Source organism: Leiobunum rupestre, chromosome 6 (assembly GCF_980474605.1).
Source record: "Leiobunum rupestre chromosome 6, qqLeiRupe1.1.hap1, whole genome shotgun sequence".
Taxonomy (NCBI): domain Eukaryota; kingdom Metazoa; phylum Arthropoda; class Arachnida; order Opiliones; family Sclerosomatidae; genus Leiobunum; species Leiobunum rupestre.
Genome location: NC_143389.1, coordinates 34,586,201 through 34,608,808, shown reverse-complemented (window position 1 = coordinate 34,608,808; position 22,608 = coordinate 34,586,201). Strand labels below are relative to the sequence as shown.

General features: G+C 34.7%; 4 protein-coding genes across 5 annotated transcripts; 1 reads left to right on the top strand and 3 right to left on the bottom strand.

Annotated features, from left to right (window-relative positions):
• Positions 1–266: 266 nt before the first annotated feature.
• Cand1 (Cullin-associated and neddylation-dissociated 1) lies at positions 267–7,708 on the bottom strand. The gene is made up of 25 exons (XM_090176990.1): positions 7,558–7,708; positions 6,727–6,896; positions 6,546–6,658; positions 6,374–6,474; positions 6,242–6,308; positions 6,080–6,178; positions 5,893–6,019; positions 5,661–5,823; positions 5,478–5,587; positions 4,602–4,756; positions 4,235–4,544; positions 3,752–3,863; positions 3,481–3,692; positions 3,274–3,405; positions 3,072–3,205; positions 2,791–2,991; positions 2,473–2,732; positions 2,347–2,414; positions 2,082–2,280; positions 1,758–2,015; positions 1,497–1,685; positions 1,360–1,431; positions 1,121–1,292; positions 913–1,059; positions 267–846 (listed from the first exon to the last, which is right to left on the bottom strand). The coding sequence occupies exons 1-25, from the start codon at positions 7,597–7,599 to the stop codon at positions 716–718; spliced, it is 3,744 nt and encodes a 1,247-aa protein (XP_090033116.1). The 5' UTR covers positions 7,600–7,708; the 3' UTR covers positions 267–715.
• Positions 7,709–7,933: 225 nt separating this feature from the next.
• On the bottom strand, positions 7,934–9,889 carry LOC149940703 (uncharacterized). The gene has a single exon (XM_090179870.1). The coding sequence runs from the start codon at positions 9,740–9,742 to the stop codon at positions 8,285–8,287; it is 1,458 nt and encodes a 485-aa protein (XP_090035996.1). The 5' UTR covers positions 9,743–9,889; the 3' UTR covers positions 7,934–8,284.
• Positions 9,890–9,922: 33 nt separating this feature from the next.
• Sec13 (nuclear pore and COPII coat complex component secretory 13) lies at positions 9,923–11,506 on the top strand. Its single transcript, XM_090179871.1, has 8 exons — positions 9,923–10,061; positions 10,121–10,165; positions 10,258–10,373; positions 10,438–10,589; positions 10,648–10,781; positions 10,841–10,980; positions 11,046–11,307; positions 11,363–11,506. The coding sequence occupies exons 1-8, from the start codon at positions 10,059–10,061 to the stop codon at positions 11,450–11,452; spliced, it is 942 nt and encodes a 313-aa protein (XP_090035997.1). The 5' UTR covers positions 9,923–10,058; the 3' UTR covers positions 11,453–11,506.
• A 23-nt stretch (positions 11,507–11,529) lies between these two features.
• Positions 11,530–17,968, bottom strand: LOC149940701 (RNA-binding protein 5-like). Of its 2 annotated transcripts, none has more exons than XM_090179867.1 (19): positions 17,887–17,968; positions 16,732–16,915; positions 16,092–16,662; positions 15,962–16,031; positions 15,585–15,658; positions 14,700–14,816; positions 14,514–14,634; positions 14,369–14,434; positions 14,137–14,298; positions 13,967–14,067; positions 13,723–13,896; positions 13,317–13,376; positions 13,078–13,259; positions 12,563–13,005; positions 12,301–12,491; positions 12,159–12,233; positions 11,983–12,098; positions 11,798–11,927; positions 11,530–11,737 (listed from the first exon to the last, which is right to left on the bottom strand). In XM_090179867.1, the coding sequence occupies exons 2-19, from the start codon at positions 16,896–16,898 to the stop codon at positions 11,606–11,608; spliced, it is 2,952 nt and encodes a 983-aa protein (XP_090035993.1). In that variant the 5' UTR covers positions 16,899–16,915; positions 17,887–17,968; the 3' UTR covers positions 11,530–11,605. The 2 variants fall into 2 exon arrangements, with proteins under 2 accessions (XP_090035993.1, XP_090035995.1); XM_090179869.1 differs by having other exon boundaries at positions 11,532–11,737; positions 12,301–12,485.
• Positions 17,969–22,608: the final 4,640 nt, after the last annotated feature.

Below are 22,608 nucleotides of genomic sequence, written 5' to 3'. Positions count from 1 at the left end.
AATCAGATGGACGAGCGGACTGAACTGTCCCATCCGTCACAATCGCTCATAACGAGTTTAAAAAAAAATTGTCGATTTTAAAAGAAGATTGTAAGCGAACCAAAGATCGGAAAATTAGAAACATGGGCTTAAAATAAAGCTTAAGCCTTACTTCAAATCTCAATGTTGACAAAAATCGCAAAGATAACGAAAATGGTTCCTAAAAATGGAACTCTCATAATGGAAAACTAGAATTATTTAATAATATGAAAAGAATGCAACTCAAATGAAATAACTGGTTTTATGATTTATTATCAAATTTTTCAAGGATTACAGATTAACTTAATGAGGAAAACGCGAGAATGGCCAGGCACTTTCATTCACGCAATCCACTAGTAAAAAAATTAGCGAGGGGGAAATCATAAAGGGTTGTTAAAGAGCTCTTCTGAACTTCATTAATCCGCTTTTGTTATCACAGTTGGTACTGAATGTAAATAAAAGATTTCCTCAGAAGAATAGGACCAACTAAAATTGTCCCGCATTGAAAATTTTCCGACAAACACTTGACTTTTCCAAAAAGCCTCATTTGAATTTTTCAAAAAAAAAAAGTTTTGTGATAAAACAAATTGTCAAAATGTTGCCAACCAAAAATTTTGGCCTAAAGAAAGCTCAATCAATGATCAATTGTTAAAGGACCTAATGAATGAACCAAATTTGAGCCTCTGAAATTTTAAATTCAACTCATATCCATAAGTTGGGAGGCATCGGGTACTGTGGTTGAGTCTTTTAAAATAATGTCAAACTGTGATTGAAGTTCTGGGGTTGATTTGATTTGAGACAAGAATTCATTCATCAAAGGATTTTTATCTAAATTTGAGGCAAAATTTTAGGAACGTATTCAAATATATCTGAAATAATGATGTTGAATCATACCAGCATCAGGAACAGCTAGCAAAGCAGCAAAGGCTCTCATGGCTGATCTCTTCAATTCGTCCTGTTTTTCAAATTCTTGTTTAACTGAGTTAGCTTTGACTTTACTTGTGCATGTGGTGCGTAAAGGCTCAATTAATCTTTCTAGCCCTGATCAAAGTTTAAATATCATTAATACTTTTAAGTATTGTAAAAAGGTGTCACAACTCACTTTGAAGGACGGCGGAAGGAGATAAAGAAGCCAATCGCACTAGCATCAAATATGTGAGCATTTTGATGTCATAGTGATCCTTCAAGCCATCTTCCACATGGTTTAGGAACTCAAAAATATCTAGCCTATCAAGGCAGGCATCTAATAACGTGTACATACATTCAAATGCAGCCTAAAATAATAACATAATAGCTACATACTTCAGAAATAATGTGTAAAAAATAAAGGCATTATCAAACCTTCCTGATATCCAATCCATCATCAACAGTGTGTTTGAAAGGTCCCATTTCAACCTCTCTTATCAGCTCTTTCTGTAATCGCAGTATTTTTAAACCCAGAAATTATTTGAAAAAAATTGGAAAATGTAACAACCTACCCGAACTTTAGTTTCATTGTAAAGTTGAGGTAAAATGGAATCTAAGAGATCTCTGACTAAAGAAGGTTTATTATGAGCAGCAGAATTAAAGGCTACTAGAGCCACCCTTCGAACATTCAAATCAGGATCTTGTAGGGTTTTTAAAAAATCTCCAATGCAACTTCTAAGGAGAGTGTCAATTGGTTGGGCCTGTTTTGGTAAAACAACTAATTTGTTATTAAAATAAAACTAAATGACACTATTTGAATAAAAGGAAAATACCTGATCAGAAATAGTGAATTTCATAGCAGTGACAACTGTGCTCCTGGCTAATGAAGATTCAGAGGTTAAATAAGATTTTAACTTTGGTAATAAGTTTGGTGGATCAATTAAAGTTAGTTTTCCCAGGCATTCAGCAACAACATTTCTTGTCCCTTCCTCAATGCATTCGCAATGATTGAATAGCATGGCCCAAATAGAATCAACAAAAGGCTGAAGAGTTTGAATTGCATCGGGGCTAGTAGATTGGCAACTAATGATCTACAGATTTGTATGAAAAACATTTTTTAAATTTCGGTTTAAATGTACGGTCAAACTCCAGCGTACTTCTTTTAAAGAATGAAGGAGTAGATATTGTCTCTTGGCATGTGTTTCTATTTCATTTAAGACAAATGGCAAATATTCCTCTAAATTTCCAACAGCAACGCTTCCCAAAGCAAATGAAGCAGCTGATTTTACTTCTTCACTCTGTGAACTAAAGGCTTCAACCAATGCAGCTTTCAAATTTAAAATACTAGAAAGATCTCTTAAAGATAGAAAAACTTATTAGTTTTCTTAAAAATGTAAAGTTTTAAACTATTTAAAAACTTACATATGTTTTCCAATTTCACCTATAGCGAGCAACGTAAAAAGTTGAACCGAATCATTGTGTTTTCCAGTCTAAAAACATGATAATTTTGTTAAGTTTCCTGCTATAAATTACTAAATAAAAATGTACAGTTAAATCTCGTAGAAACTGTTGGACAATTGGCAGAGCTTCAAGCGGGCATGTAACCGTCAGGGCAGCCACACATTTAGCAATGGAATGGAAAGCTTGTTTATGAATATGGTTCGGTCCTCCTGATGAGTGATTTTGATGACTGTTTGTTTGGTACACCGGAGTAGTCAACAATTGTAACAATTCTTTATAGCTCAAACCAGGTAAATTGAGAGACACAAGAGCTTGGAAAAATTCCAACATGGCGCTTAGAGCAGCACCTAGAAAAAGGAAGACATAACTGAAGTTGTTACATAAGCAAACAAAATATGTCTTTACCTTGAAGTAGAGGAGAGCGTACTAAAATAAGAATTTCAGGTAGATTTATATTAGTGACAGCCATGAGCGATTGTTTATGTACTTGAGAAATGGAAGTCAAGAGATTCAATGTCAGTTGGGATATGTGAAGGTCACTTTCACTGATTAAAGACGGTAACTCAATCATGACTTTATCAATCAACTCGGTGTCCAAAACGTCACCTTGTTAAAAAAAATATTGGACCAAGATTTTAAATCAATTAATAAAAAAAAAAGTCTTAAAATATTGAAAAACTACTCACTATAATTTTTCACAAGAGTATCTAGCAACGTTAGGGTGCTCAATTTAAGAGCTCTTTGGTTTTTCCTCAGAAATGAAGCCAAAACGGGAATGGATTCCATTAAAATTGGCCTCAAATCAATTTTCAGCGGTGACCTGATTAATACAACAAATTTTTTAATTATTGAGCTAAATACGGGCACTTTGGTAATTTTACACCATACCCAGCAATTTTAGTAAGACCTTTAACAGTTGTAAGTCTAGTGATTTCATTACGAAGTCTATCCAAAAATATAGGGAGGCAAACTTGAAGTTCAGTTTGTAAATGATCACCCAGATTACAAATGATCTGGCCCCTTTACAAATAAATTTTACATCTGAATAAAGTATATTGCACAATATATTTGATATTAAAAAAGGTGGTTCCTTACATGCAAGAAATTGCTCTTTCTTTGACTTCTTGATCAATGTCAGCTGCTTTAAGCCTTACAAGGGTACATTGATAAATATCATTGACATAAGGTGTGAAATCAAAAAGACTAGGTTGATCTAGTGGTCGAATAACTTTAACAAGTTGTTGTAAGACTAATAATGCTTCCGATGTAATTTTGTAAAATGCATCACCAACGGAATATATTATTGGCTAAAAAAAATTTTAACTTTCAAACACCAAGTTGGTGTTAATAAAATTAAAAAACTTACAGGTACAATAGAAGAAATATGATGGTGAAATACTTCTGGGTTATGATGAGTTAATAAACAGTGAAGAAAAGTGAGTGTGTCAATTTTCATGTTAGAACTGGTGTTTTTATCGCTGGAATAGTTTAAAATAAATAATAATTATACTTCACCAATGTGATATATCATAAGACTATCCCCCCCAAAGTTTGAAACGAATGGGATTTTAACGTTAGGCTAATGACTGGCCAAACTGGCTACATTAATCCATCTGGTGGTGAAAACCAATGCACACTACTGGAAAATACTTTGTAAATGGCAAGAGATAGTATAGGAAGTAGGGGTGAGTGGACTCGGATTATTGGCTCTTTTTCTCCACTTGGTAGCGTAAATCCTAAATTTCCCTGCGCTTGTTTAGTGCTGAATATATGGGCCCAATTCAAACTTGGGGGTCCTTGATAGGCTTATGGATGGAGATATATATATATATATTCATAGAAGGATTACCCTAAGGAATATTGAATTCCTGGAACTAAGGCTGGCATGTGTTCCGCTAAGGCGCCTGGATAAACTAGAACCAGCTCAGTCAGGACGGAAAAACATCCTTGTCTAGTTTTGACACTTTTCTCCTTCAGCTGTTTATGCAAAGCTTTGACAATGGCTGGGACTTGGTTCTGAAGCATTGAAATTGGGCCTTCTTCGCGTTCCATTGCATTTGGATCAATTAGAAATGTACCCGGGGGTACAGTTGGTCTAGTTTGTTTCAAAAGAGCAATGTATGCATGGAAAATATCTACTTTGACATTCTCTTCTCGTTCTGAAATGTTAAAACATTTAAAATTAAATTGTAAAAAAAGATATGATATAGTTTCACCTTTAAATCTCGAAATTAAAGCTGGTGAAATACTTTTGTACAACTCGGTTAACATCTCGTGACGAGTGGATATTAGAGCCTCCAAACACTTGGCCGAAGCTCTTCTCACCTTCCAGCTCATGTCGTCATCATCACTGTACTCTTCCTCACTTTCACTACAAAAATTCAAACTTATTTAAAAAATAGACAATTTTTATTATCATTGGCTAGACCATTTAGCGCCTGCTGCCGTCGGAAGGGGAAAGTTCAAAATGTCTTCCCACCTGCCCGTAAATAGGGATGCACCGATATATCGGCTTATTTTTTTAATATCGGTATCGGCCAATATTGGTCAATATCGGTATCGGCCAATATTGGTCAATACCGGTATTAGGAAAATATTTTTAGAAAAACATTTAAAAATAAGAAGATTCTCGATTAACTAATGATAATATTTTATTTGATTGGCAGTGCCACGTACGCCAGACTTCAGAAGCTAGATCATACCTTATTTAGACAGGGGTTTACGAACCTCGTGTAAACAAATAAAAAACAACGATGTTAGATTTGAGATAGAAAATATGTATAACGTAAAATGAAAAGAAACATTCGGATATGCTCTTGCATCGTTTTTTTCATGAAAAATTGAAGAAAATGGTATGACAGTGCACTGAACCGTCTTTTACAATGGTTTTATCATTTACACTACTATTATGATAGATAACAGTGTTAATATCGGCCACGAATAACCGATATATCGGTGCATCCCTATCTGTAAAATGCTTTGCCAAAAGGCTACTCCTATGAAAATTTTTACGCAAGAAAGGGCCAGGGTGTGTCAAGGCTAGATGCGTTTTCCTTGCGAGTTTCTTGCTCCTAGATTTAAATATCACATACTTTTCTTCTTCATCTACTCTGTCAGTGTCCATACTATCTTCATCAATTTCGTCATCATCGTAGTTGTAATTTGGATCATAGCACAAATATTGTAAGCAAATGGTAATGATCTGGAAACAAAAATTGGTAAATAAAATAATATTCAAAGTAAACACGGCGTAAAGAAGATACAATAGAACTGACTGTGGCTACATGAGGAGAAATTTCCTTTGGGCATCTTTTAACAAAGGATTCGAAAGCTTGTAAGCAATATTCCCGTAATTCATCATCATCTTCTTGGCAATATTGAACAACCAAAGGCATAACCCTCTCCAGATGCTCGCCAAATCTATGACCAGCTTGTTTACTACAGTTTAAAAACAGTACTTTCAAACTTCTCCACTTTTAAATGCCTATTTTATCTACAAAAACAAACCTAATAGCACCAACACATTGAATATAGGTTCTCGTTGTGGAAATACTAGAATTTTTAGCTACTTCATCTAATAACGTTTGAATTAAAGTGTTGAACAAGCTCTGACTACAGCTCATAACTAAATAACCTAAAAAAATAAACAAACTAATTAAAACACCCCAAAAATCACGTCAAATATTTGACGCACCTATAGCAGTAATGGATCTCTTCCGAACTGCCAGTCGTGGACTAGCTAGCTGTGGAAGTAAAGCCTCTTGTATTGAGGGATGATAAGTAATTAAAAGACCTAAAAACAAACATCTGTTAAAGTAAAATTATTTAAAAAGTAGTGTGTTGAAAATAATAGAACCTCCAAATCTATTTAATAAATCGCCTAAGATATCCAGAGCTTCAAGTTGTACAGACACATCTTCTTGCTAAAAATAAATACATTTTTAATACAAAATACTTATGAATGACCAGAATATAAAAAGATACTTACTTTAGAAATGGCACTACTTAATCTACCTGTGATTTTCTTGCAAATAGTGGCAACCAAACCAGTAGAGCTTGGGGGTAACTCACTAATCACAGTCTTCAAGCCTTCATAAAGTAAATTATCTTTAATTAATTTCAAAGTTCTTGGTATTAAAGAGGAAATTAATTCATCTCACCAATGCTTGAAATATCCCTTAACTGCTCTTTCTCAGAAATCATATTATTACATAATGTATCAACTATAGTTTCAACTTGATATTCTTTAACTTTATTAACTAAAGGCCCCAAACTGAAAACACACAATGGAATAAAACAAGTGTAAAATGCATTTTCTTTTTAAGATGATGATAGGTGTACCATTTCACAGCCAAGTTTTGAACCTCTCCATTTTTATCTTCTAAGAGTTTCAGAAGCATCTTTACGACCTTGCGCTCACTGTCATCATCTAATTTGATGGAATCTTTTTGCAATTCAGCCATTAAATCATTTGTTGCCATAAAACGAAAATCTTTGTCACTTGAAGTCATCTAGTATTCAATAATAAATATGTAACATAATAAATATTTAAGCTGTACAAAAGAATCCGTAACTATTAACATATCTTGATTATTGATACAATTTTAAAACCAACAATATCGTAACCATGGCTTACTAATGGGGAAATTGTTTTATCTATGGTCAAATAACATTGATGACATCGCCTTATGTCTAACCTTAAGACACTTTATAGACCATACTGTCAAATGGAAAATTTCTTTAACAGATTTATTCAAATTGGCGGGAATTCCAAGTCAAATATTCTATGGGTCTGATCTGTCATTTTGTTTGCACCCTAAAATGTATCATTGCTAATTCTGATTTGGGGCCCAACCATCATTCCCCTCTGGAAGTTGTTTGTCTATACTTAAACTTTAGAACTAGCACTACGTATGTATGGGAATTTTCTAATTCACAGACATTAAAAAGATTTATAGATTTGATGGTACTGAAAGTTGATGTTAACTCAGAGAACGTTGGGTGTTTTAGTAAAGGAAATGCAAAAGGACGTGTTAGGCCTTTTGGAGAACTTAAATCATTTGAAGAATAAAGCAGAAGTTATTGTAAATACAAACTCGTTAAGTCATTGATTCAAGGCTTAGAAATAGAGACTTATTTATAACCAAATGCTCAAAATAAATGTATAATCACCTTTTCCAAAAGATTGGCTATGTGATACGATACACTCGCCATGATTACAGTTTTGATTAAATAACTTTTACCTTTAAAATAACAAAATATACTCAAATTATTAACAGCTCATCAGTAGCAGGTCGCCGGCTAGTAAGTAGCTTTCAAGCGATTTTTTGGCAGGTCTGGGGATAGGGGGCGTCAGTTGTCTATTCAATTGGTTTCCGATTGGCTTATTACCATTAATGCATTTGAAAATGCGCTTAATTCAAATAGTAAAAAACACGCTAAAATTGTTTGCATATACTAATTTTGAGAAGAAGCAAAAAGTATAAAAACATTTTAAAATAAAGCAAAGAAACTTAATGTGACATATTTATTTATTTTTTACGCTGACTGTAACATTTAGATTTTACTTCATAAAAATCTCATTACAAACGTTGGAAGTGTTATGTTAAAAGCTTCAATAATACTATAAGATTGTACAATACTAGAGTAATTCTATAAAATAATTAATGAAAATGGAATCACTAGAATAATAAATGACAGTGATTGAATTGTAATTGAAAGAAACATGAACAAATTTGAATACCACAATTACAGAAAAAAGTTATTTTGTAACTAGTAATTTGGAAGATATATTGTAGGATGATGTATAGCTAACCCACCAAGAGGTAGGCATATTGACTTGTTTTGGGCAAATATTGAAGAAATTTTCTGTTAAAATATGCAAGAAATAATAAAAAATTTATATCTTATTTCTATTGTGCATTTTTCTAACTAAACTAATTGGATGAGATTCGAGAAGTTGTCTTTCTAATTTTTGCATTCTTCTATCTTCTATAAAATCATCACCTCCAAATGGCTCAAAAGTAAAAGCTCCGAAAAACCATGGTTGAGAAAGTCGGCAACACTGGCGACAATGATATAATAATATAACTGAAGGAGGAACTTTAACAGAATAAAAAGGCTCAACATGTTGAGCAATTTCGTGTATCATCGCTATGTTTATCCTCTGTGGCATAACAATATACTTTGAACGATATGTATGAATCCAAGGAGTTTTCTGTCTGTTTACAACAGTTTGAGTCAACAAAGGCAAACTTTTATTTTCCCAAGTTCTTGGAAGCAGTTCTTCGCAAAACATTATAGAGGGAAGTATAAAACTTCCAGCGCCAAGATTTTCTGCTTCAAGATTTCTTAAGACTTTTCCTAGATTCAAGGTTTTTTGTGGCATGACAAATTCATCCAGATCTACTACAAATACATAGCGGGAATTGGAGCTTAGACGTAAAATACAGTCTTGGTTAAAGATCATTTGACCGGAAGCATGGAGTAGATTTTCATCTAAATTTATAGTGGATAATGACCAAGGAAGCACGTCAACCTTAATTGTAGAATTTTTGGAAAGTACACGTAGGAACTGGGAAACAGATTCTGTAACAGTATAATTGTACAATAGGAAGCGCGTAACACCCATTGATTGATAATATCCTATAAACTCTGCAAGTTGTATAATGGAATCATATGGGCCAAAAAGGGGTCTGACACACAGAGATAGTTCATAATTTAAATTGCGACCCAAATTTAAAAGGGCAGATTGGACTTTAATCCACTTTCCAGTGGAATTCTTATATGTTAAAGATACTCTTGAAGGTAAAGCATGGCTGGTTACTGGACACGAAATTATTGCAGCTCTGTAACACTTTTCGTGATGTTCAGGGAGTACTGTAACATACGATGTTGTCGTTATTACCCTTCCATCGGCGAAATGTAACAAACATGAAAGATTTGTAGGATTAGACTTCAAAACAGGCAACGATGGAAGGACAACCACCAAAATCTTTATGTAATATCTTGTTTTTATATATTTTGGCGCATCAGTTTCAGATATATATGCAGAATACGCAAAGATATGAGGTTCTAGAACTGTCCAATCTGAAAAGTCCAAATTCACAAGTTCTTCATTTTCTTGGCTTTCAAGATAGGGTACCAAAAGCTTATCAAACTGCTTTTGTTGTTTTGAAATAGATCCAATCCTTGAAAGATACTTGAAGTTTTTGCAAGAGTATATTGGGGCATCATTATAAAAATTTGACAAGCATATGTATAATAGAGCAAGTATAAAACAGCAACTTAAAATTCGCTTCTGACGGGACGATTGAATCATATGTGAACATAATAAACTTAAACTGAATATTTTCATAATACTATAAGTCAAAAGAATTAAAGCGAACAACTGCCAATAGCAAAAGTAATTTAAGAATTCATATTTAATTTGGAATAACTAAAACCAGAACCTAGCCTATGCTATCGTGTAAGTTCGTGTATTGTGACGAGGGACCTAGGCCTATCATCGCCAACCCTGGGCCTAGGTTATTGCAGAAGACGGAAATAGAAGTTAACGAAAAAGGAAAAAAGAAATAGCAAAATTAGAAAAAAGGAAAAATTTACTAATTTTATTTGGCAGTACGGTAACACAAACTCTTTTGACACGTCGGTGGAATCCAACGCTTCCGAAAATGGTAAAACTTACTTTAATTTAAAAGTATCATATTGAAATAAAAATATATTTGTAATTTAGGTTTCTTTACTGCAAACTGTGGATACTTCTCACGAAGATATGATCGTATGTTAATCGTAAATTATTTCCCATAAGCCAATACAAGCAATAGTCATTGGGTATTCATTAAGTTAATTTTTTTCATTGGTTTATTGAAGCATGATGCCCAGATGGATTTTTATGGTATTCGACTAGCTACGTGCTCTTCAGATAGATCAGTTCGAATTTTTGATGTCAGAAGTGGAACTCAAAAACTTGTGGCAGACCTTAAAGAGTTAGTCTAATCATGGGATATGTTTTGACTCTTTGCATAATCTTAATCAGTTATTATCATATAGACATGAAGGCCCTGTTTGGCAAGTAGCTTGGGCTCATCCAATGTTTGGTACAATCTTGGGATCTTGTTCATATGATCGGAAAGTCATTATTTGGAAGGAAACTGGGGGAGTGTGGAGTAAAATATACGAATATAACAATCATGATTCTTCCGGTACGACTAAACCAAACTTCCTAGTGGTATTAAAATAAAAATACTTTCCTTGTCACAGTAAATTCTCTATGTTGGGCGCCTCATGAATTTGGTCTTATGTTGGCTTGCGGTAGCTCTGATGGAGCCGTATCTGTTATTTCAAGCACAGGTGATGGAACCTGGGAGAGCAAAAAAATTAACAATGCACACACTGTAAAATTTATCAGTAGCTTTTTAAATAAAAACACCAATTAATTTGTTTCCCTTGTTAGATTGGTTGTAATGCAGTCAGTTTCGCTCCTGCAATTCCAGCTGGCTCCTTATTTGATCAACCTGGTACACAACCACAACCCCTAATTAAAAGATTTGTCACTGGAGGTTGTGATAATCTTGTCAAAATATGGAGATATTCGTAATTTTTAGCTTTCCTTATTGTTCTCTGACAAAATAAGCATTACATTATTCTAATTTCCACAGAGTGGAAGAGGATACCTGGAAAGAAGACCAAAAACTAGAAGCTCATTCCGATTGGGTCCGGGACGTTGCATGGGCCCCATCCATAGGCTTGCAAAACAGTATTTTAGCAAGTTGTTCTCAAGACCGAAGAGTAATAATTTGGACAAATGATGGGACGAATAGTTGGTCCTACCAAATCCTTCACACGTTTGATGATGTAGTGTGGCATGTCAGTTGGTCTGTTACTGGCAATATTTTGGCTGTTTCTGGAGGAGACAATAAAGTAATGAAAGTTACTTAATTACTTGCCAACTCTAACTTGCTACCTTAATTTTCAGGTTAGTTTATGGAAACAAACCGTCGATGGGCAATGGGTTTGTATAAGTGACGTTAAGGAAGGGGAAGCTGTTATTGCTACTGGAAATTAAATACTATGTTAAAAATTATTATTATTGCTAAGTTTAATAAACATTTTTTTACAACATGATGAAATTTATTCAACAGTTGATTCTTCCAATAAAAAAAAAAATCAGAATTGGAATAAATCTACATATATTTACATATGATTATAATGCTGCAATTCAATTATTATCAAATTCAGAATATCTTGCATGCATGGCTTTTTTAGCAGCATCTTTGTAAGAATCTTTGGCAGTGGCTCCGTACGTTGCACCTTTCATTCCTAAACCAGCAGAACCAACACGTCTTGTTACCTGTAAACAGTCAAAAATTAAGAAACCTCTTCATAAAAGTTTACACATTACAAGCCTCACATCAATTATGCCAGCCATGCCTTGATTTTCTCTACCTAACCCTTGACCTTCTGACCAGCCCATAGCTTTCAACATTTTATTTCCTATGTTTTCTGCTCCAATTCCTTCTTTAGTCGGTTCTTCAAAAGCCCTGTGCCCATAATTCTATAAATATTGTTTTTATCACATTTCAAAAATGAACTTACGTAGCCTGCTGCATTTTCAAATGCTTTAAATATTTATCTTTTAAGCGATTAGGCTTTGGAACATCTGGTTGGCCATATTTTTCCCTTCGTTCTTTCGCACGGTCTCTGTAACCACTCTGAAAACCAAAATATATAAACAAATTACCATTTACAAGGAAACATTAACGCGATTGTACCTCTCTTTCTCTTTTCTCTAATTCATCTATCTCTTCCGCAGACAATTTACTTCTTCTAAGAGTCGATATATTTTGCTAAAAATAATTGGTTTAAATAAAGTATGTCTCAAGAAAATAAAAAAACTATAACAAAATGGTTTACTTTATGGAGGTCAGAAAGTTGTTGATGTTTTTTCAATGCTTCAGGGCTTGGAAATTGACGTTTACATAACAAGCAAGCCATTTTGTGCCAGTCAACTAATTTATTTTCCTCGGCTCTAATAGCATCCAAAATTCCAATATCATCCAAATCATTATCAGAATCACTCCCATCTCCATATTGCGCAACTAAACCTTAACAAAATATTTCCTCAAAAATCCATTCTTATCACTGAACACAAAGGAAACTTCTTAAAGATACTGACCACCCATGTTATCTTCCATTTCTTTTTTCTTCATGACTTCACTGAGAAGTGCCTGTCTCTCTAAAGGCGTGGACCTCTTTTCCAGAATAGCAAAACCAGCATCGGCTGCAGCTGATTGACGAGACACAGCACCAACATACATTTGGGGCTCAGTAACAAGTAACGGATTGCCCTGAGCCATCGGAATTCCTAGTTTGGCGTTTTCTTTTTTCTGATTTAAAGTTTTAGCCCAGCGTTCCATATCTTTGGCGATTTTCTTAGCAATTTTAACTTTATCCTGCTTATCCTTATCTTTTCCCTTTGATTTTTCACCATCTTTGTCAGTATCATTTTCCCCAGCCGCACTAGCTGAAGCCGATGCTGCAGCCCCGCTACTGGCCGCAACCTGAGCAGCCATTTGAATTGGAGCAGCCAAATAAGTTTGGTTAACACCATCCCAATAGCTAAATATAAAATAAAATTAAATGATAAGTTTTCTTAAGAAAACAACCTTATATGAATATAAACATATTTACAGGTATTGTTGCGTTTCAGAGTTAAAATAGTACTGGGAGTTAGGATCATAGTAAAGACCTGTGGTGGCATCGTAATAATAGCCTGATGATTCGTCATACTGATATTGGGAAACATCAGGTACGGGATACTTATTATACATTACTCCATCAACGAGTACCGTTCCCAAATTATTGCTTGTGGTCTGAAAAAGCCAAAATTTTGAGTATTTCAAGCCAATACATATATTAATAAAACTTACGGAAGCTGCATGATTTGCATTCTTGTTATTCGCAGCTTTCTCTTTCTTGATTTGATTTGACTTAACAATATTTATAATTTATAAATTAATAAGCAAAATACAATAAACAGGGTTCGTACAAAATTTTTGGAATTAAATTCCCTGACATTTCCAGTTTTTCCCTGACCATTTTTGTAGCATAAATAAATGTTTTGAGGTAAAATCTAGAAAAATATTGATTATGCATTTTTAATACATCTTTCAAATATATATTTGCCTGATTTTTTTTTGGGTCATTTTAAAATTCCCTTACTTTTTTTGGACCACTTTAAAATTCCCTGACTATTCCCTTACCATTTGGAATCATTTTAAAATTTCCAGGTCGTGTACGAACCCTGATAAAGTAACTAAAATAAAAGAGACATACCGAGCTAGAGGCTGTCATTGTAGCTGACACTTTTGGTTGAGCACTAACCACCGTGCTACTTGCAGAAATTACTACTGGATTATTGGTTACCGACCCTGGAGTTGTACCAACAGAACTATAGTTATATTGGTAATATTGAGAGCTTTGCGAGCTATTTGTCGAGTATTCCATTCCCTATATTAAATAGTAAAATATTTTTCTGTATTATTAACGCTATAATTTAAAACAATGAAAAGCGTTATACTTGGTTAGTCCATTGAGCTGCGGCCAAAGCTACACTAGCAGCATTGGCACTAGCCGCGCTATTCATTGATGTTAGAGACCTTCGGGTATACGAAACTGCCACTAATAGTTGTAAAGAAATATTTAAGAAAACTGCACAGAAATTTTGATATTAGCACAGCAAAACTATACCGTCTCTTCCATCAATCACAAAACTTTCACTCATGGATAATAGTGTATCGTGAAGCTGTGTTGCTTCTGCGGTGCTGTGAAGCTCAACAAAACAAAAACCTCTTGAAGTTCCGGTTAATTTATCCTTCGCTACTTTCAACCTCTTTATGGGCAAAGCTGTCACTGTTGATATAAGACATTAAAAATGTTTAAGGAGTAACAATAGTGAGGGACACTTCAATGGTTCCCTTACCACCACCCAACACTCCTAAAACTCTCTCCTCTGTAGTTAAAACATCCAAGTTCCTGAACAAAAGTGCTTTAAAAAAACAAAGTAAATATTGTAATGAATACAAGCACTGAGCAATAATTCTGTAAGTGGGTAAAAAAATATTTACTATTGGAAGGAGTTGAGCTGACTTCGTGCGATCCTTCACCAAAACTACTGGTATCAACATCCTCTCTCATAGAGTTGCATTTAAAACAGTAATCTCTTCTTCTGAAGTTATTCACACCACACTGCAATTAAAAAACACCTGTTATTCCTTCCTATTTCCAAAATGAAAAGGTTAAAAATCAATAACCTTGACACAGTTCCAATCTTGTCTTCCATTGATTCCACGCTCTAGAAGGGCGCTGTCTTTTGGAATACTGTAATGCAAGACAGCAGTATACTGAGATCCAGGAAAATTCAGCACACCCTTTAAGAGAAAAAAAGAACAAATTGCATTAATTCAAACTAATTTGTTCTAGCCAGATTGAGACCAATTCCAATCGTTCTTTAATAACTCCTGGATAAAACCGATGTATAAAATTGGGGTGAAAAGTTGGAAATATAATCGTGAAATTCTTCTTCATTAAAAAAATTTTCTTTATAAAGAAATCATGCCACGGGGCATTAAATGAGAAAGAAACCGCCTTGCCACAGGGCACCCGAAGAAGATCTCAGAAAAAAACACTAGCTTTAATCATGGATGGATCAAACGAAGTGTTTTTTGACTCTCAGAAATTGTATGTACCTCACGCGAATATTAAGCAGGGCCTATCATTCTTTCTTAATCCGTGTTATTTGCGTCTAGTATAATTTGTTGATCCTTGATTAACAAATTAAACAAAAAAAGCTAAATATTAAAAAAATTGATAGCATATAATCTAATAAAGCTCAGTTATTAGCTAAAAGACTCTTCATAAAACTATAAAGCTTACTCTCTTATAAGAATACTGGCTTTTAACATAAGTATCATTTCCATTCAATGAAAATTTGAACAGTAAAAAAAGGGGAACTATACTTAGTATTGACAATATTATGGGTGGAAAGCCAATAGGTCTTATAAGTAGTAAATATTTTAGTCAATAAAAATGAAATAATGGTAATTTTGTTTATTGTTTATCCAAAGATGTGAATATTAAGCAGCTCGAAGAATTCTTCTGAGAGAATGGTTTAAGTGGAATATGTTCTTTTACGACACCTGCGTAAGTTCCTTCCATCGCACTGCTTCGGAGAGCAATTGAAACTCCACAAAGGCAAAGCCGCGGGAAACGCCTATAGAGAATGGGCAGGCAGTGGTAACAGAGCGTTAGTAAAATTTCCCACAAATACACTTTTTTGTCATAATTGAGTCACAACAACTCTTTTTCGATACATATTAGACACCAGTGTTGACAGACACAAGGTTTTCTTCTCCTCCATACGTGAATTTTTATTAACAATGTAGGTTAAAACTACTACATGTTAACTCCAAAAAATGGGGCTTATTTTAATTTAGTAGGAAGAAGACTGACTCAAGGCTTATAGGCTTAGGTAATATAGGACTGGAAAAAAAAAGATTAATACTGAATTTATTACCTGTATCTTTCTTCCTTAGCAGCCGAATATCTTTTGGGATGATGGAATACTTTGTGACTTCTCCTTTTAGCTGCGTAAATGATAAAATATTTAAGTAGAACCAAATTATATTATTACCTTGTAGACTTACATCCTCCTCTGTCACATGTGTTGGCAACCCTCTAACCATGATAGTTTGATTTGGAATTTCTTCAACACGCCAATCTCCAGGTCCAACACCACCCATAGAACTACCACTACCAGTGTTCATAGAGGAGTTTCGACCTCTATCTCTATCGTATCTTCCACGATCTCTTTCTCTCTCTCTATCTGAACTCCTTTGGTCATATTCTCTAGAGGAATCCCTAGATCTTGATCTGGTTCGATCTCTTGATCTTTCTTTGTCTCTGGATTTTTCTCTGCGACTTCTTCCTCTTTCCCTGTCATCACGGTCTCTGTCTCTGTCTCTTGATGATCTACTGCGACTACGATGACTTTCTTTCTCATAGTCTCTTCTGGATGATTCATATTCTTTACTACCATAATCACTGTCGTGAGATCTCCCATAATATGAATCTCGGCTACTACTGTTGCTATCTCCATAATTTTCATCTCCACTTTCGGAATTCCTATCGTGACTGTAATAACTTTCACTTCTATCCCTACCACGATCTTCTCTACGGTAATCTCTAATTTTGGAGCCGTCATCTAACCTTTTACCTCTATAAATTCAATACAAAACTATCAGTACATAATATAAAACCTAACAAAATCTTCCAGACATAACCTACTTTTCCCTTATTCTATCTGAAGCTGATGACTTTCCTGTTGAATTTTGCTGATAGCTTGGTCCAGGAATAACAAAGTTACCAGCATTGTTCATTCTATTGCTCATCATAAAGGCTGGACCTGGTGTTCCTTGAATGGCAAAATATTCTGTTCCTGGTGGTTGTTCCATATTGTTTTAATTTATGGCTAAAAGGATTAAACAATAAGTTCATTGTCACTTATACGCAAGGCTCATAATAATATAAAATATTAAGGGCTTTCAAGCAGGGAAACTTGGCAAGTAACCGACTACCTAGGAGCTAAGGGCTAACAAGGAGGAGAGTACCCGAGGTGTTTATTGCCAATTTTCTTCAAAGTCGGACGTAATGTAGACCTATATGAGATATGAAATTTGCCAAAAGGAGATGTTGCACTACCCATTTGATTTGCCATGGCAACCGAAAATGTTTTTGACCACTTAAAACAAAAAAATCTCCATTTAAAAAAGCATGAGATTTTCTCGGTTACGAAAATTAAAAAAAAAAATTAAAATCACGAAATGGGTAATTTGGACCACATTTAGTCTTCAAGTTTGGGTAAATTAGAAAATTTTTGGGGTAATATTAGGCGAAAACTATTCGCTAGTTCTGGAGTAATTTTTAGAAAACAGCGAGCAACTTCAAAATACAGTTTGGCTGTTATTGTATGGAAGAAGTTGGTAGTTTGGGGTAAAAGGTGTACTCTTTTCGTCCCAAAGCGAGCGAATAGTTTTGGCCTATTGTAACAATTTTTGGGTTAAAAAAGGAAAATATCTTATTTTTGTTTTAAATGGTCCAAAACATTTCCGGTTGCCTAGGCAAATCGAATGGGTAGTGCAACGTCTCCTTTTGGGAAATTTCATATCTCATATAGGTCTACATTACGCCCGACTTTGAACAAAATCGGCGATAAACACCTCGGGTACTCTCCTTGTAAGAGCTAAGGGCAAGGAAATAACCTAATGCAAATAAATGCATATGGTTATTTGTGCACAGTGTGGATAGTGGAAAGCAACTTAAGCAATGGCTATGGTTAAAGAAATTTATTGATCTCAATTTAATCTATTAATTACAAACTACCTTTGAATATTAGTATGTTAAAATTTAAAGATGTATTTAAAAATATTTAGATAGACTTACCATCAGAAATAAAACGTTAACGCGTTAATCAATAGCCTGTTAGGCGGCTTTTTTTTTTTTATTTATTTATTCAAAAAATCAAAAATAGCGAAATTCGTTCTTTGCCGCTCGCTACGGAGGCGCTGGCGCCACCTCCGGACCATAGAAATCGGATAACAAACTAGAACGATTTTTGAAATTTTTTCGTGGGTCTTGGTCGTGGGTTCCGATTAGAACTTTTAAAAAACCCTGCCTTTGGCCCATGCTTTTCGTTTGGCTGGCAACGAAAGTTACGCCATGACCAACTTTGATTTCTCGCGCATCTCTCGCGTGAACAGCGCGTGATCAAAGTTGGCCGTGGTTACACCATCGTTGCCAAACTGGTGAACCTACACTCTATTTGGGTCGTCCTCACAACGCCGAATTCTCCTTTCTCCGAATTCCCATATCACCGAATTCTCATTTCTCCGAATTGATATAATTCCGAATTGCTTTTACTCCGAAAGTTCATATCTCCGAAGTCCCATTTCTCCGAAATGTATTTAGTGACCTCACATCTCCGAATTCTCGTTTCTCCGAATTCCAATTTCTCCGAATTCCAATTTCTCCGAATTCCAATTTCTCCGAATTCCCATTTCTCCGAATCCCCATTTCTCCGAATCCCCATTTCTCCGAATCCCCATATCACCGAATACCCCTTTCTCCGAATTCCCATATCACCGAATTCCCTTTTCACCGCATTCATTGACATATTCTTGCTTTTACTCCGCAAGCTCATATCACCGAAGTCCCATTTCTCCGAAATGTATTTAGTTACACTATGCAGAGTTAAACCTCCTACGTGTCACGCCCGCTTGTGGCTAAAGCAAGATTATTGAAATTAAATAATCTTGACTAAAGTTTTCCCTTTATTTTAATTTTTGGTCGTAATTAAATATGATGTTTTATTACAGTATAATAAAATTGTTTGGTAGCATATTTTATTGTTACAATACAAATTCTATAATGTAGATGGCGTTGTGTTTTCCGTCCTCTGTCAGAAGGGGACAGAAGAATGAATTTTTAATATAAAAACACATATTAAGCTTTCAATATCCATGTCAGCTACAGTACACAATTAAATAAAAGCAGGAGCCGCGGAATTGGGGGGCAGGTAGGCCAAATGCACCCTCATTTTGCATGGTAATGTAGGGCTCTTTATACTTTAGTCGTAGGAGCCTAGGAGGAGCTAGTCATGGAGTACTTCCGCGGTTACTGAATAAATCAGCTTTCAAAAATATTCTTACAAAAAATGTCAACGTTTTGTAAGTAGAATATGTTAAGACAATATAAATTGCGGTAGATAAATAATTTTAAATAAAAAACACCAATATCAAGACCCTAAAAACTACGACTTTTTAAAATCGCGCGGGCAGACTGTCGTGGCTCCTGACAATCGTACCTTTATAGTACAGGCAAACCGGAAGGTGGGAAACATGCATTGAAACAGGGTCAATCGATAAATTTCTTGAAATCCAAAATTCCACATACTATAATTAAATAATTTGTTAAAATTTAACTGTTTAAATAGCACTCTTCTACGAATTCTTGTCTATCACACGTTTAAGAAGAGAGAAAAAATCGCCATTTTGGTAAATGGCGACCTAAACTATGAAAAAGTCAAGCGAAAAAAGCTACATTTTAACATAACGAGTAATACTTTAGAACGTATTGTATATCTACCATATTATTATTGAGAAGTGTATTAGCCTTAAAAAAACGTAACATAATTTTAGTTTATAATTATAATTGCAATTTTATATTAATACATAATAACTATAAGTATGACACGTCCTATTCTCCCAATGCTACGTTAGTTAATGATAGTCTGTCTCGGCGATTACCATTCATCCTCTAGACGAACAGATTTTTGCAAATTAAATCGGGACAAATTTTAAACATTACCCAGGTGTTTGAAGGAAGTGCTTTGGCTAGTACATAATACGTAGGTGTAATTTTTTCGACGAATTTGCAGTTTCTAATCCACCGATTACGCAATCACCCCGCGACCGATCATCATTAATATCATTAACCGACGTCGTTCAGTGATACTTATGATTATTATGTTAATTATGATATTATATTAAATCATATATTTTATTCAGTTGAGTGGTAATCAGCTTATTTTAATAACAAATTTTTAACAATAAAAATATTTTGGTACAAGCTAGAGCAGTACAATTAGAATAATTACGTGGTGAATTGAACTAGCGACGAAATAGAACTTAATCGGCGATGATTACTTTCCATGTCGCCACTAGTTCATTCCCCACCTAAGTAATTATCCCATAATCCCAATATAAGAGTCTCTAATAAGGGTACAAACTGGGCACTTACAAGGAGAGTCCCCGATGTGTTAATTGCCGATTTTGTTCAAAGTTGGGCGTATATAATCAAAGATAATTTAAACTCGTACCCTAGATTCGAAATCACTCTCTCGCGCGTTGACGATAGCGTTTACCCACTTCCCGCTGGAACTCAGAAACAATTCGCTCCGTGGTTTGCTCCTAACCGCAACCGATGGAGCCCGATTTTTCTGAGGTCACGTGCCAGAAAAGGGTAAACGCTTGGTAACAAAACCGTCAATGGGAAAGCTCTTAGTATTCGAATCTAGGGTACGAGTGAAGAATTTCGGTTTATTTCTTCTCGTAACAATTTTAATTTTAGGAGAGCGTTTGATTTTAGCAAATCGGACTGAAACAATCCACTAAACTATCGTTTGATCGAATTGGTGAAATAACTAGTGAAACAAAGTCTATTTAAAACCGAGAAATATTGCTTTATTTTTTAGGACTTTTATTTTTTACAATGCTTTAGTTTTCTCCGATTTCCAGTGGTTCTTTTTCATTGAATGCCAGAAGATACCCTTTAAACCCCGCTCGTTCGCTTTCCGCTCCCCCCAAGAGATGACACTTAACACGTGTCTTGGGCCTTCTAGAAAAGGAGCATCCGCGAACAATGCGGGGGTCCCCGGTCTCATCTGGCAGCCATTACAAGGGCTTGTCGAACTCGACCACGTGTACGAATACATCATTAACGACAGAAAGACAAGTTTAAAAATACAAAATACTTTTTAAGAAAACCTTTAATTTTTATCTTTTTGACATTTAGTTTTGAAACTTTTAATTCTTATTTTTACCATTCTACATAGTTTTAACAGTTTCTTAACAATGAGTTTAAATTATCTTTGATATAATGTAGACCTATCTGAGATATGAAATTTCCCAAAAGGAGACGTTGCACTTCCCTTTCGATTTGCTATGGAAGCTGAAAATGTTTTGACCACTTTAAACAAAAAATCTCCATTTTAAAAAGCATGGCATGTTTTCGGTTTTACCTACGAAAATTTAAAAAAAAAATTAGGTAAATTGGAACATTTTTGGGTAAATTTTAACATTATTGGGTTGTAAATATTTTTGGGTAAAATAAGGAAAAAATCTCATTTCTGTTTTAAGTGGTCCAAAACATTTTCGGTTGCCATGGCAAAACCAATGGATAGTGCACCGTTTCATTTTGGTAAATTTCAATTTTCATATTGGCCTACATTACGCCCGACTTCGAACAAAATCAGAAAAAAACACCTCGGATACTCTCCTTGTTAGTATCCGTACCATGGTTTATGAAAATTAAATCTGGGGATCTAAATGGAGGAACTAACTTTCGTAAGTTATTATATTGTTTTCAAGAAATTGCAGTCCATTTTCACTTGAAATGGGGGCGTTAGTAGTTTAGATTATTATTACTGTGTTAAAGTATTTCAAGCAGAAATACAGAAAATGGGAAATAGAGTAGTATCAGTGTGACGTCTCCCATACTTTTCACACGTTCCTAAAATTCTATAACATTCTGAGATTATGTAGGTTAGGTTAGGTCAAATCCGACTCCTTGAAAATAAGAGCTGGCCTGTAGTCGTTTATTCACTTCATTGCATCGAGTCTTAATTTTTTCAAACATTTCTGCTCATTTTGTTCTTTGAAATCGAATTTGGAATTTTTTGGATACAATTTAGCTTTACCGAAGCACGTCAACAAAAATAAAAGCAGACGAGGAATCAGAACTTTTTGCAGGTAAGCTAGACGGCGAAATGAAATGCGCCCAACGGGGCCAAACCCGAGGCCAAACCGAAGGGCAGTTCACTCCTTCTTAGAGTGCAGAAGTAATCAAGGTTAAAAATTTAATTGGATTACATTTAATACAACCAAAGCTACAGACATTAAACTTAATCGGATTAAATTCAATACAGCCAAAGCTACAGACATCAAATTTAATCAGATTTAATCAACCAAGAGTGCAGATTTAATCATGGGAGTGAACTGCCCCTCGGGCCAAACCTAAAAACTACGAATTTTCAACGGAGCCTTTTTTCTAAATTATGACAAATTTTGGGGCTTTCCTAATCGAAGAGCGATGCTATTCATTTTACAGAAAGAGAACAATTGTAAAATACGCTAAAATCCCCTGATACTACATAAACACTCTTTGCTTTAAGGGCGTACCAAAATATTTTTATTATTAAAAATAAAATATACCATTTCATATATAATATCATAACTAACATAATAACCATTATTATGAAACTGAAAGACATCCGTTAATGATATTAATGATGGTCTGTCGTGGGGTGATTGCGTAATCGGAGGATTCCTAACCGGAAATTCGTCTAAAGATTATTTTTACGGCTGTATATAAGAGCCAAAGCACGTT

Excerpts from the sequence above, each read along its gene's own strand:
- LOC149940703 (XM_090179870.1), bottom strand. The coding sequence starts at position 9,742 with ATGAAAATATTCAGTTTAAGTTTATTATGTTCACATATGATTCAATCG.
- Sec13 (XM_090179871.1), top strand. Across the intron at positions 10,374-10,437 it reads CTTGTGGCAGACCTTAAAGA|ACATGAAGGCCCTGTTTGGC; the intron begins GTTAGTCTAATC and ends ATTATCATATAG. Across the intron at positions 10,782-10,840 it reads AAATTAACAATGCACACACT|ATTGGTTGTAATGCAGTCAG; the intron begins GTAAAATTTATC and ends TTCCCTTGTTAG.
- LOC149940701 (XM_090179867.1), bottom strand. The coding sequence starts at position 16,898 with ATGGAACAACCACCAGGAACAGAATATTTTGCCATTCAAGGAACACCA. Across the intron at positions 13,377-13,722 it reads CAATGACAGCCTCTAGCTCG|TCAAATCAAATCAAGAAAGA; the intron begins GTATGTCTCTTT and ends AATATTGTTAAG. Across the intron at positions 12,234-12,300 it reads AACTTTCTGACCTCCATAAA|CAAAATATATCGACTCTTAG; the intron begins GTAAACCATTTT and ends AATTATTTTTAG.
- Cand1 (XM_090176990.1), bottom strand. The coding sequence starts at position 7,599 with ATGGCGAGTGTATCGTATCACATAGCCAATCTTTTGGAAAAG. Across the intron at positions 3,693-3,751 it reads ATATTTCTTCTATTGTACCT|CCAATAATATATTCCGTTGG; the intron begins GTAAGTTTTTTA and ends AATTTTTTTTAG. Across the intron at positions 3,406-3,480 it reads GAAAGAGCAATTTCTTGCAT|GGGCCAGATCATTTGTAATC; the intron begins GTAAGGAACCAC and ends TTATTTGTAAAG.